At 39.2% G+C, this 14,618-nt stretch overlaps 1 protein-coding gene across 1 annotated transcript; it reads left to right on the plus strand.

The window, feature by feature from the left end:
* Positions 1-13,330: 13,330 nt before the first annotated feature.
* Positions 13,331-13,858, plus strand: LOC134661656 (uncharacterized). Its single transcript, XM_063517802.1, has one exon. It carries the CDS (start codon positions 13,353-13,355, stop codon positions 13,848-13,850), a length of 498 nt encoding a protein of 165 aa, XP_063373872.1. The 5' UTR covers positions 13,331-13,352; the 3' UTR covers positions 13,851-13,858.
* The last annotated feature ends 760 nt before the right edge of the window (positions 13,859-14,618 follow it).

The raw sequence follows: 14,618 nt of genomic DNA on the forward strand, positions 1-14,618 counted from the left end.
CAGACCTCGCATCTAAATATATTTGGTCATGATATTTTGAGTCTTATTCACCAGTAGGTACTAGAGTTCACTTTTATTAGCGATAACATCAAGATGTAGCTTTATTGAATTATGTCATTGAGTTTTTCTTTATTGATTTAAATGCCATCTAAATGAGTGGCCATCTAAACCTCACGGTCACGTGATCGCCTTACGCTGTCTCGAGTTTATCATTTTTTCCCCACCTCAAAAAGTGCCCAGCGCCGCTAAAGAAGTTTTCACTTCAAAAAAAAAACTATTGGTGATTTTCGATGAAGCCGTCTATATAGACAGGTCAATCGTGCGGGGTGCGAGGGGTAGGTCGCGCGCACCCGAGCTGCATACATCGCCATTGTTAGCAGCTCGGTATTTCTTACAGGGCTAGCGTGTCTTATTTGAAATGTGCGGTCCACTGTTAATTTTTACACTGTGACATATACAGGGTGACCTTAGCCATTGGACAAACCTTGTAATCCCACGAGGATTACTTCTCAGGAATGCTCTCACGTTAATATTTTTTTTAGTTAAACAAAAGTAAAAACAGAAATCAAACAAAAGGTATTTCCAATAATGGACCACAAAAAGAAACATACTGTGCATATACTATGTTAATCATTGGCAGTGCTTTAGACAATTTGTTTGAAAATGTGCGGCAATCTTGGAGGATACAACTAAACGGAGTAGCCATTAACAGGCTTTCCCCTCTGTCGAAAATAGGCGGCCAACGGTCATACACAATGTATGGACTGACGTTTATCTGACATGGCTATTTTTACGTTACGCATACATTTGACGTTCCCCTCCCCCGCAAAAATCGGCAGACTGTTTTGTACAGAAAATTACAGACATGGCGTCTCCGTTTGATTATATCCTCCAAGGCGGCAATGATGACATTTATCAAAAGTCAGAATCTTATTAGTGACATAGATAAAAAAGATAATCAAATAAAGGTCAAAGAAGGTTTCATACTATTTATTACCTCAGACAGGAGCTACTAACACATACAGGCTGCTCCAAAGTAAAAAATCGTAATTTGTTAATTTCTTCGTAACCGCTACACCGGTTGTTATAATACTTTGTATACTGGTTCTAAATACTCTAATGCATATATATACATTTCGGCCTTGTCCAATGGCTAGTGACACCCTGTATAATTTGACGATGCTCGACTTCACTATTCATTAAAATGTTCTTGCTGCTTATTTTTTTTCGTGATCGTAATGACGCTGAAATGCGCGATGAAAACGCTCGAAACATTCACCGAGACGGGGATAAAAGATAAACAATCTTAGGTATTACCATAGATAAATATAGTAAGACAAGAGTGCTCACTCCATACATCAGTTTTGGTACCAGCAAAAATACTATATTTTCAGTGTCGACATCTAGCATCGAGTAGCGGAATTATCAGTACTGCTACTTGACAATAGATGTACGAGTAGCACCGACCGGAAAGTCTTATGTTGTTGAGCATTGGCCGGCCGATTTTTGAATTTCTATCGCTCGATTTCGTCACTCAAGTGGAAGTCCCTTTCTAACAAAAGCTGTCAAAAAGTGACATCCGCTTGTATTACAAGTTTTTGAGACGGCCCCCTGCTCACGCTTGCGCCACCTAGCGGTCTTATCTGTTGTAATAGACGCGTTAAGTTAGAGAGTGGATCTTCTGTACCTAATAAATACTATTAATTATTTTGTGCTGAAGCATCGGTTTAGGTTACAAAGTTGTTTTTAACAAATAAGCCATTACCCCAGAAAATTTTATAAACTCTTTCAATAATGGGGGTAAGTTTCCCCCTTCACCTTTTTTCCAGTTCATGGGTAACTCAGGTTTAACTATATACTTTGCCCACAAGTATACTAAGAAACTGTCCATCTATATATGTTTAGTGTAACATTTCATTTAAATAAACTGCATTAAATTAACCATCAAGCCTAAATTTAAATTAACTTAATTTGATTTTACAAGTTTTACACCTTACAACTAAGTCTGGTTTAAAAACGAAACTAGAATTAACTAAAATTAGTTTATAATGAATGAAAGGCGGGATCTTGATAGTCGGTTTGTTATTTCAGGTTTAAATCGGAAGAAACGCTAAAAAGGGACCGGAACACTGAGGCAGAGTAGGTAAACTGAAATTGCATTTCCACATTTTACGTACAAAACATTTTTTTGTGTCAAAACTTGCTTTTGGGTTGAACTACTCATAATCAGTACGGCTACCATCATTTTGGCACTGACATAAATGCCATCGAGAACATAATTTACTTTCTATACTTACATCTCGTTCGCACTAATATGCGAGTACGAGCGAGATGTACAGAAAGTAAATTACGTTCTCGATAGCGTTTATGTCAGTGCCAAAGTGATGGTAGCCGTACAGAAGCATTTCACGGGCTGTCCCGTAACAACAGCAACACTCCTAGCTGTACATCGGTGGACCTTATTACAGAAGGCATACGGTCCACCGGTGTACAGTTAACAGTGTGGGCGGTGGTACAAACCTATTTTAGTTGGTGTATTTAAACTTATGTTAAAACCGATGGTTATTACTCGCATTCATTACACGAATTAGGTACGCACAGTGGTGCGGATACAAATTCTACAAGTTCCGCATACAAAATAGAAAATAAACCTTCAAAAAAACAATGATTGATTAAAAAAATAGTAGTATTGTTTCTGGGTAAGCTTTATTTATAAATATTGATTAGAATAGCAAAGTTGTTATTAATGTATGTTCACCAAGTTTGAAAATTTCATTTTGTCACAAATGTCACAACTAGATACGATAATACAGCCACAGGTGCCGAATTCAAAGTTACGTTTTGATGTCAAATTTACGATACAAGTGCGAAAAATAGGAAATTCGCAAAGAGTGGCGAATTTTAAAACACGACTGAAGAAATGTTTTAAATCGACACGAGCTTCGAATTACCTATTCGCACGTGTATCGTACAAGTACAACGTTTTACAGTACCTACATACCTATCATATGGCCCTTTAAATTTTCGACGTAGTTGCGTTATGTGCTTATTATAGCACCTGGTGTCGTAATGTAGCACCTGATGTACTGTAAAAATGATTTTGTTTCATTCGCCCGTACGTAGTTACTTTTAGTTGAATATTTTTGTGTAGTATGAAAACAAGAAACATTTCTCATTTAAATAATCGCCGATCATTTCGAGGTGTTATACTGAAAAAGAAAAATGAATTAAGATATTATAATAATAAATACTACATATCGCTAATGTAATCGTCTTAACATTTAAGTCAGGGATATAAACACGAGTAGGTAGGTACAGTCAGCAGCAGATGTTGCTAAGCGGGCGAGATGTTCAAAATAATCTTGACGAGACTTTATTGATAAGAGAATAAGAGCGTGTCAAGGTATTTTTGAACACCTCGCCCGCTTAGCAACTTCTGCTGCTGACTGTACTAGGGGACAAATGTCCTCCGACACATACGACACATGTCGCCAGTGGGTGTCATACGTCGTGCGGTGTCAAGCGAAGTTTTGCGACGTCGCACGACTTAGCCTATCTTCAAGCAACACCGGGAAAGGAGACGGCATTCGTGCTATTTCCCCTCTGCCGAAGCACAGGTACAACTGTACCTATGGCGGTGCGTGTTATGACTCGTGAGAAAAGAGATCGAGGTGTGCAAGATTTTTCTTTGACGAGTGTCATATATTCTATACTAGTCGTCATTACAGATTGGATTTTGTATGTAGTGAGTGAGAAGTGCGACGGTGTGCACGTTTCCCCCCGCAAAAATAGCATGATTTGAACGATAAGATACCGCTTGGGCTCCTCCCTTCCGACGTGTCGGAAGCCGGTGTTACCGACTCGCGCGATGTCGCCATATTCTCGACTTTGCTTGACTTTTCGCCGACACATATAACACATGTCGCGGGACATTTTGTTCCCCAGTGCATCCCTGGGTTTACAAGTAATACTGGTGGGGGATCATTATATTTATGCTAGTATAATGTAACAAAAAAAGTAGGTACAAGCCTACACACCAATATATAGCTATATATGGCTCTACTTATAGCCAGTAAATCTTGTTTTAGCATAAAGTTTATATTTCCTTTTCTGTAAGTCCGGATCACGCTGTACCAATTTTAGTATTTGTTGTTTAATCAGTATTACACCAAGTTTAAGGTTTATATGTTTAACCGTCATAGAGATACAATCTATAGGTACTGATTTTTTTAGGGTTCCGTAGCCAAATGGCAAAAAACGGAACCCTTATAGATTCGTCATGTCTGTCTGTCTGTCCGTCTGTCCGTGTATGTCACAGTCACTTTTCTCCGAAACTATAAGAACTATACTGTTGAAACTTGGTAAGTAGATGTATTCTGTGAACCGCATTAAGATTTTCACACAAAAATAGAAAAAAAAACAATAAATTTTTGGGGTTCCCTATACTTAGAACTGAAACTCAAAATTTTTTTTTTCATCAAACCTATACGTATGGGGTATCTATGGATAGGTCTTCAAAAATGATATTGAAGTTTCTAATATCATTTTTTTCTAAACTGAATAGTTTGCGCGAGAGACACTTCCAAAGTGGTAAAATGTCTGTCCCCCCCCCCCTGTAACTTCTAAAATAACAGAATGATAAAACTAAAAAAAATATATGATGTACATTACCGTGTAAACTTCCACCGAAAATTGGTTTGAACGAGATCTAGTAAGTAGTTTTTTTTTAATACGTCATAAATCGCCTGAATACGGAACCCTTCATGGGCGAGTCCGACTCGCACTTGGCCGCTTTTAAATTATGTATGTACCCATGAACCGAGGAAAAGGTGGATGGACTGTGTGAGAGATGATATGAAACGAACGCAAGTGAATGATGAGATGACGGGCGACGGAGAGGTATGGAAGATAAAGACATGCCGCGCCGACCCCAAGTGAATGGGACAAGGGCAAGCGAATGATGATATGTACCCATTACGGATCTTTGAACAGCCACAGACAGATGACGAAAGGAAGAACCAGTCAAATGACAATACATATAGCGGACGAATGTCTGAAATTTCAGCGTATTTAAAAATTATTTCATTAAAAAAATAGTTTTTTCTTTGCAAGTGTGATGAAAAACATTGTATGTAACTCCGGGGGTAAAAATATTGCAAACTCGAGTCTATAAATGCACTCCAGCCTACGGCTGTCGCAAACCTATGCACAATGCACACCATAATGATTTATAGTTTGACAACGAAATCTAAAAGTCGCTGCGTACGTAACGTAATTTTTATTGTTCAATGACAGGGACTGAAAAAATATCGCCGTAAGCCAAGGATCCACTAGACGACATATGTCCCGCGACCCCTCGAGACCGACGTCGGGTGATAGTGATAGTACTACCGTACAGAAAGGACACTTCCTACAAAACCGAAGTTTGACAGCGATTCAGGGTCGAATCATGATATCTTTCGGTTATTTAGGGTTGTCCAAATTCAAGTCACTATCTTATCTGTGGTCGTGCATGCAAAGGGACGTCATGTTGTGTCAACCCTAATAATTGCTCGGAGAAATGCTGAGCCGAACGGAGCCGTGTTTGCCCGAAGTGAGGAGTGTCTCCCCACTGGGGAAGCGGCCCGACGTTGCTGAACGTCACTCAACATGTCTGGCAACATCGCTCGACATGTTTGTTATGCCAGTTGTCGCGTTATTACTTAGAATAACGGATTAATTAAAACAACATAAACTTTAAACACTAGGTTTATTTATTACCAATAAAATAAAATAAAAAATTAACTACGGGTCGTGGGTCTATGAACAGCCTAATTTATAAACTTGGGAATCCGCTAATCGACACTTCCCTTAATGATCCGTTCGGCCGGCGGTGGCTGCTCTGAGCGCAGGTAGCGGCGCGGCGTAGGCACGGAGATACTAATAAGCGTCGAAATGTCGTAGTCACTTCCCGTTGATCGGGAATTTGGCGAAATGTCCAATTGCTGGGAACGCCAGCCTCGGGTTCTAACAGCCCGTACGGTGTTCCTGTAATGTTCCGGGGCCACGGGTTAGTGCAGGTCTTCTAATCAACCTTTGTTCAGCGCCACCGGAATTTATTATTAAGGAGAAGTGCTAAAGCTAGTGGTTGAGTGTGGCGGTGAACAAAAGCAGAGCGGAGTTTACAAAGCAAGCAGTATTACAGATTGGGTATATTGAATAACATACGTGACCGCCCGTCAATTGTTGAAATGACTAATAATTAAAACTATTAACTGCAACATAACTATGAACAAAGCGAGAATGTTTAATATTAAAAACAGGCACAAACTATTATTGGCTTTTGGCAAACAATAGGCTATGAAGCAATTAGCGGCCATGAAATGATTACATTAAAGCGAGAGTATTCAACACTAATTTCGAACTATAGATTTGAAGTGAAGATACCTACTACATACTTAAATACTAATTTGTGTTCACACTTACCCAAAAGTGGGGAATTACACAAGCACGACAGTTACACAGTATTGCACCGATTTCTAAGCTAGGTATATATAACATCTGCATAAAAGAATGATCGGAACTCAATTTGTGGTGCGTGTTCGTACACAAGACACCGCGCAAAAGCGACGCGGGCAGAGGTCTATGCATAACATCGCAGAATGGCTGCTATATAGCGATCGACGGAGGTCGCCCGACGAGTAACGGGCCTTTTTGCGGCCGCCAATCATGAACGTTTGCCTACAATATTACCATAAATGGTGCGCGAGTCCGACTAATACCGGTTGCTAAGCGCTTCGGCCCTCGCGTTATTACTCGTGGACGAAGTTGGATGCCATTGCTAAAATTAATCATCATATATTATTAACAACAACGTTATTAGTGAATAAATAACGTTACACAGTGTGTTTTGCCAAGCGAAGTTTCGCGAACGCGAACGACTTCGCCTGACACGTGTCGCGGGACATTTTTCCCCTCCCAGTGTATCCCTGGCTTTAAGAATAGTATATTACACACTAGCGACCCGCTCCGGCTTCGCACGGGTTAACAAATTAATATACATAAACCTTCCTCCTGAATCACTCTATTTTAAAAAAACCGCATCAAAATCTGTTGCGTAGTTTTAAAGACCTAAGCATACATAGGGACAGACAGACAGCGGGAAGCAATTTTGTTTTATACTATGTAGTGATTTACATCTATGGGCAGTAAAGTAAGTAATGTGATCATATGTAATTCGACCAACATGTGATCTGAGGCTTCCTTTTGTACCTAGTGTCCAAGGTTTATAATATAGGTAAAAACGTTCTGCTCGACGTAGCCGGAAAGCGGAAAGTTCGCTGCATCGGGCCGAAAGTTGACGCTTTCCGGCCGGAGGGCAGAAAAATAAATTAAAGTCACTATAAATACGTATGCACCAATATTCAGTTTGCAATCGTTTAACGGAATTGATCACTAATAAAATAACTTAATAAAACATGTCCATACGTCCGTCCGACATAAATGAACGTTGTGTCACATTTTCGATCGTTTTACATGTTGCAACACATTTTCTTATGGAAATGTGATAGTTAGGTACCTACTAGCGCCGGAAGGGCGAAGGGCCTAAGGATTTAACGGTTTCTAAATTTTGAAATATTTACGCTTCATTTACCGCGTAAAACACATAAGTGTTATTGTCATTAGAATAGGTATCCGATGTTAAATGGTGGTGCGCTTTACGCTGGCCTTATCGGATAAAACAATTGCGCGCATAATCATACATTACAAACGCATAACTATAGATGGTAGGATCCTAATAGATGTGGTATGCGTGCGTGAGGGACAAAATAACGCAATTAATGCGACACCATTATTGGTCGAATTTATTTGTTGCCCACCATAAATAGTCGATACTAATTTACGCTGGGGAATAAAAAAAAATAGACTGACTAGGACAAACAATAATAGCGTTTTCGCGGCTACTCCTACTGAAAGATACATAAGACTATCCCATTCGGTCATTTCCCTCCACCCCCAATGTTTGATCCAGTTAAAATACTAGATTTAAGTAGAATCCAGACGGGACAATTTTCGCCAATCTGATGAAATTGTCCGATCAAATCAGGACGTGCGGATTCAAACGCCAATTTGACTCGCCGAATTCGACCGCCGATTTGGCCGATATTACCGATAAAATGGGGTGCAGACGCAAGAATACCAATTTGTGACGCTAGTATATTCCTTTTGGAGCATTTTTTTAACTTAGAGGGCTCAAATGTCACCATAAATCTTAAATTGGTGATTAAATTGGAGATTGGCACCAATTATTTTCCTGATCAAATCGGTCGATTTGCCCAGCTCGTCTGGACTCTACTTCATGCGCATAACAGATTTTTAGAATAAGATATTATACGCCTCTCTGAGGCAGGACATGAAGACCGTTGTACATTAAAATAACATCTCTGTAACTTATATGACCAACAATAGATATTTGATTGATTGATTGTATTAACTGTTTTTCTGTCATTTATGAATGAACTTGTATATACGATGAACTATAAATAGGTAGTAACTACACTAGTAGTTACACTTAGTAGGTATACTTTATTAGGGACAATAATATATATTTTGGATATATATTTTGTTATATTCTGTTTATATATTTGCAGTAATATTATACCGTCGTAAATGTAGTATTTTTGTAATGATTGGATATATGTTATGTTGTACATAGGTAGGTAACTATTATGGGGGTTTATATCAAACAGGCGATTTGTTTATTTTATTTAAAAAAAAATTGTTCAGAAGGTTCAAGAAGTCAAAACTAACTAGTTAAACTGAAATAGATGTCATGTACCTCCATACCTACTTAAAACAAGCAACAACACTCACCTCACTATGTTACCGACGCCCGGTAACACGATACATACGTTTAGCGGAGGTGTTCTATTTATTTATTATAAATTAAATAAGATCACACTTTTTCATTGACATGTTTATTTACATACTGCCATGACAACGTCAAATTATTTGAACATAGGTAAAGAGTCTTAAAAAGGAGTCCGCAACAATATAAATGTCAAATAAAATTGAGTTTTTCTTTATTGATTTAAATTATGAGTGGCCACTTTACTTTACGGGGCTTACGGTCACGTGATCGCCTTACGCTGTCTCGAGTTTATAATTTTTTCCCCACTTCAAATAGTGCCCAGCGCCGCTACAGAAGTTTTCACTTCAAAAATTTAATACTGGGATATTTTAGTAAAAAAAAAACGTAAGATATTTTTTTGCAGTCGGGAAAGAAAGTAGCCGTTCTGTAAGAAAACCAAAAAAATTTAGTTCTGGTGTGTTTTTGTACAAAATAATAATAATTACTGTAGCTAACATGACAGCTATTTAACACCAAGGGCGTTTCTCGCCTTCAGGAAACTTAAGAGATTATTACTATGTGTTCATATACACCACATATACATACCTACACACACACACACACACACACACACGCACGCGCACACACACACACACACACACACACACACAATCACACACCTAATCACATCACTGATGTGCGTCGGAAAGTTACAAAAAATTGCGAAATTCCGTATGGAAATGGAAACATTTTGGAAACTTCTCATATTTTTGTAGGGATTCGATATTTTCTTTTGCCACAATGAAAGTTTCCTGAAATTTCCTAGAACTTACCCAACTTTTTGGAAACTTTCCGCAACTCGTACCTACTTCTGCAGTTCACATAGACTGGTGTCAATCTTGAACTCGTTCAAAGCAATAAATATACTCGTACCTATCTGAGAAATATTGACAATATTTTACAACACCAATATACATATAGATATTCGCGTAGCGGTAAGATTGTATTATCATTAGTATCCCTCCTTCGCTCACGATTCTATCAGATATCATAACTAATACATGAGATATAAGACAAGTCGCGGTCACCACACTGTCAGTATTTTATACTGTTTCTCGAGGGTACTTTCAATTAAAAAAACGTGAATAATCGTTATTTATGGAATGGGGAGTTAAAAATCAGAATGGAAATTGTAAGTATAACAAATCCATTTAAAACAAAAAAAAATCGTACTTGGAAAGTTAAATGCTCTAGTGCAGAAACGTACCCTTTCTGCACACCTTTTAGAACAACAATGACCCTCTTTCAGAGCATGAAAAATGCAAATTAATTAATTAAGTTTCAAAATCACCGCCTTTTTGAGGACACCATTGTCCCCGTGGTCACGAAGAAAGGCTCTTTCGATTCGCAAATCTTAGGTCCCGTTTTTGTAAATAATAACAAGCGACTGCAGCGCCATCTGGGCTATCAATTTGTTGGCATTTTTCTATGTCACTCTAATTACGCCTTCATTGGAGTAAAAGAGAAAGATCCCCGCAATTTGCGAAAATCGGTTTTCGCGGTAGCCCCTCTGAGCTTCGCGCGTTTTATCCTTTATGGGCTCATTTAGACGGCGCAAGCGATCTTAATTACATTGCGGACCATTGAGGTGGCATCAATTCAGCCGACCGATCAAATACCGCAATGTAATGAAACTCGCAACGTTTAAATGAGCCCTAAGGCTGGTTTTAGTGTCACGCGGACCGTCCGTGCGGATTGCCAAATTGTATGACAAAGATGTCTGCGCGGACGGTCGTCCGCGCGGACCACTCCACAACGCTCCCTGAATTTAATACATATTGTCCGGTGCGGAGCGATCCGCACAGACGGTCCGCGTGACACCAAAACCAGCCTAAGGCACATTTTCATAGGGTTTATATTGGTTACTTCTTGCCTATTACCTAACCTAGCTTAATTAAAGATTATTAAACCTATAACACTAAACTTAGGACAGTTATAAAAGTTCACGTTTAAGGCCTGTGCACGCGAGAGCCCGTACCATGAGTCACTGATAGTCTCAAATCTGACATACGTAGGTATACGCCATCGAGAACATAATTTACTTTCTATGCATCTCGATCGTACTCGCATATTAGTGCGAGCGAGATGTATAGAAAGTAAATTACGTTCTCGATGGCGTATAATGTCAGCCAAACTGGTGGTAGCCATAGCCACATAGATGCGTTTTCATAGACGTGTACGTGCGTGTGATTCTGATAAATCTGAATATTACAAACACAAAACACTCTGTGCAGGCGCCCGCGCGGCGTGGACGGCCCTACGTGGTAGGGCAGACTAGGGATGATGACACATGTTGAATTTTATAACAAAATCTAGTAAAATAAATAGCAAATAAGCAATTTATCACAATAATGTGGATATTAAAATAATATTTGAAAATACTACAAAAATACAGGACCTGAGTTTCAAAATTTAAGTCTTTTTTTAACTTCCAAAAGGAAAAGAAGTAAGGATTACATTCGATTTCTTACATTTAATCCATAAAAAGATTGTATAGAAACTATAATATACATAAACGCAATATTTCACCGACAAAAACGCAATTTCCTTGTTTTGTCCATACATCAAGATGGGCTTTCAGTGACCGTGACGTCACGTTCACATATCGATTTGTTAGGAGCGTTTCGCGAGTGAAGTACGACTATCGGACTTTGACTATCATTTCTGACTTTTGTATTGCTATGCCTATAACGCAATGGGTCCGATATAGACATTTGATCCTAATAACAAACCTGATCGATTGATACCATTAATAAAAATTTGTCATCTAGCCTAAATATAGCAGGGTACTGCCCACATTTAGTCCTAACTCTGTCCGATTTCCACCGCCCGGGCCGGTCAAAGGGTTGATCTTTTTAAGTTCCAATCTTAATGTTAATTCTACTTAAAATCACGAACATTTAGATTTTTATTTTTAAGTATAGAAAAATTTATTTTAGTCTTAGGATACTTTTTTTCTCCTATTAGGTTTGAAAGAGCTCATGATTCTGAGTAGATATAACGTAAACACTTCCAGTTGAAGAATTAAAATAGCCCTTAAATACATAGTTATTAAGTTTGAAATTAAAACGATCGCTCGGTGGAAATCGTACTTTAATCCATAAATCATATTGTTAACATTACATAATAATAGTATATAACTATATATTTGATATAAAACTTTTGTATGCGAATGTGTTTGTGTAAGTAGGTACACTCAAGCTCGTTTATATCGAAGTTAAATTGCGCTGTAATCCGTTTGACTGTATTGTACATGGGGGCTGTTCATAAATTACGTCATCTATTTTTGTCGATTTTGACCCCCCCCCCACCCCCTAAATCATCCAAAAATCATGCTTCGAATGACCCCGTTTCCTCCTATGTCATGTTACCATCATCTGATGTCCATACCCCCCCCCCCCCCCAAATTTGAAATGACGTAATTTATGAATAGCCCTGACTGTAATTTCCTTACAATGTAAATGTGTTTGACTGTACAGTTAGCAGTAATATGAAACGTTGGAGAACTCAAAATTATATTAAGAGTCACACGGTCGCTAAAAAGTCTAAAAACCCACTAAAAAGGCGCAAAAGAAAATAGAGCGAGTAGATGTTTTGTATGTAAAACTTATACTCGCTGTCATTTCTTTGTATTGCATTTTCTAGCAACGAAAACTAGTACAGTCACCTGCAGTAATATGTTACACAACAAAGGCCGCAAAAATATCTGACACGATCTTAAGTATTTGTGGAGCCGTAAGAGCGTGTCACATATTTTTGCGGCCTTCGAAGAGTAACATATTATTGCAGGACTGTAACAGACATAGTAGTCTGTGCGGAAAGAGAAGAGTCGTGGAACGTATGGGGCCCGATACATTCCACGACTCTTCTCTGTCTGTCTCTTTATATGTTAGAGATATTTTAATGTCGTTTTAAAATGAGAGCGAAACGTTGATTGTATGAGAGCGGGTAGTTTCGTGTGATTCTTAAAAAGTCTACATCCAAGGCAATTTTTTTTAATATTGGTCTCTACGGTATAAAATATTACTGATATTAAAGTCTGATGGATTGACTACGAAAGAATAGCGACTGTAGCCGTAACTTATATTTAATGTAATACCTACATGTTAGTGATACGTAATATACCATAATGTTTTCACTGTTGGTTTCATTTTGACTAGCCTAGCTTTGCCCCCGACTTCGTCAAGATACTACTGATGTGACCAACTTTTCAAATTGCAAAATTTCCACATGGTCAAATTTTATAAGTATGTACCTATGTAGGTACATCTTGTATTCACCTATAACATTTTACCCCGCTAATTTGACGCTGACTGTACAAGAAGATTTATCAACCTTGCATAAATGAATCGAGGGCTGCCAACGTAAGGAACAATAGAAAATAATCCAACTTACATAAAGTAAGAAAACATTCTTATCGAGTCATTGTTTGAAACCAGGTGCAGTCCACCCATGTATCCCAATGGCGTCAGTCGCCTGCTTTCTCATACTGCAAGCCGCCGCCATTACAGCCAAGAACTGTGGCAGAGCAAAGGCGCCGTTTGAGCTAGGAGAATGGAACGGACACCTGCAGCACCTCGACGCGGCCACCATCGAGAACAACCCAGTGTCAGCCGCAGAGGGACAGTTCTACGTCTACGAGAACACCTTCCCGAGAAACACAATAAAATACATTCACGTCGACAATGTCGCCCAGAAGACGTGCGGTGCTGTGGCGACCTTGAAAAGGGGAGGTGTCGACGCGTCATCAGTTCTGCTCATTCTGCACGCGGAGTCTAGCCAGGAAATACGGTCCGTCATAGACGTGTGGGGCGTGCCGAAGTCGGTCCCGCGTAAGAGAGAGATGAAGCCTTTGGAAAGAGAGGGAGATTTGAGGGATATGCAGTCGAAATATTTGTTCATGAAGGCGCGAGCGCTCAACCATAATACTTGGAGTGATTCGCCGTCCGACTCTGAGTAAAAGAAAACAATTCAATATAGCGTTTCGTTCGCTACGGCGCATTTTACAATTACCTACAATGCATTCCAATAAAGTTTACTATGGATGGTTATACCGGGTGAGTCCGGGTATACGAGCAAAAACTAAACTGTAGGCACTCCTCAAACTGACGAACATTTGTTCAGCGAGACTTAAGTATATCGACCGGGATATTATATGAACCGTGATTAGGTGATTACCTTTTGTATTGTTTTCGAGCTCCCGATAGTCCCGATATTTCGACGCAGTTACATGCATCTTGTTCATGGGTAACTGAAGATAGCGGGTGGGTGTCAAAGTATTGTGTAAACCCAAGACCGCGCTCGGTCTAATACCCTCTTTCGTGCGCGTCGGCGGCGTTCGCTTTCAACGTTACCACCACACCACATTCACATTCGTTGGTCCGGTCGTGTTTGAACGACCAAATAAATATGCATTTTAAAAAGACATATTTGCGCCCACATATTTGCGGCGCTTGCAGTCGACACCTTTGCTGCCCTCCTAAGGTAAAAGGCCGTATTTTCATATAGTGTTCTTTGAAAATACGGCCTTTTACCATAGGAGGGCAGTTTGGGCCATGGTAATCAGACCCAGACAAGTGGTGAAAGAAATTTCATATAAACTTGTCAGGGTGTCTGGCGACTTTCGGGCGAGCGAATATTTCGCTCAGCTGCTAAGTTTAGCAATCTACAGCTTAGGTTTTTAATGTTTAATATATGTATCCTGTAAATTTACTTTATTGTAATAAAA

The sequence above is a fragment of the Cydia amplana genome, chromosome Z (assembly GCF_948474715.1).
Source record: "Cydia amplana chromosome Z, ilCydAmpl1.1, whole genome shotgun sequence".
NCBI classification, from domain to species: Eukaryota; Metazoa; Arthropoda; class Insecta; order Lepidoptera; family Tortricidae; genus Cydia; species Cydia amplana.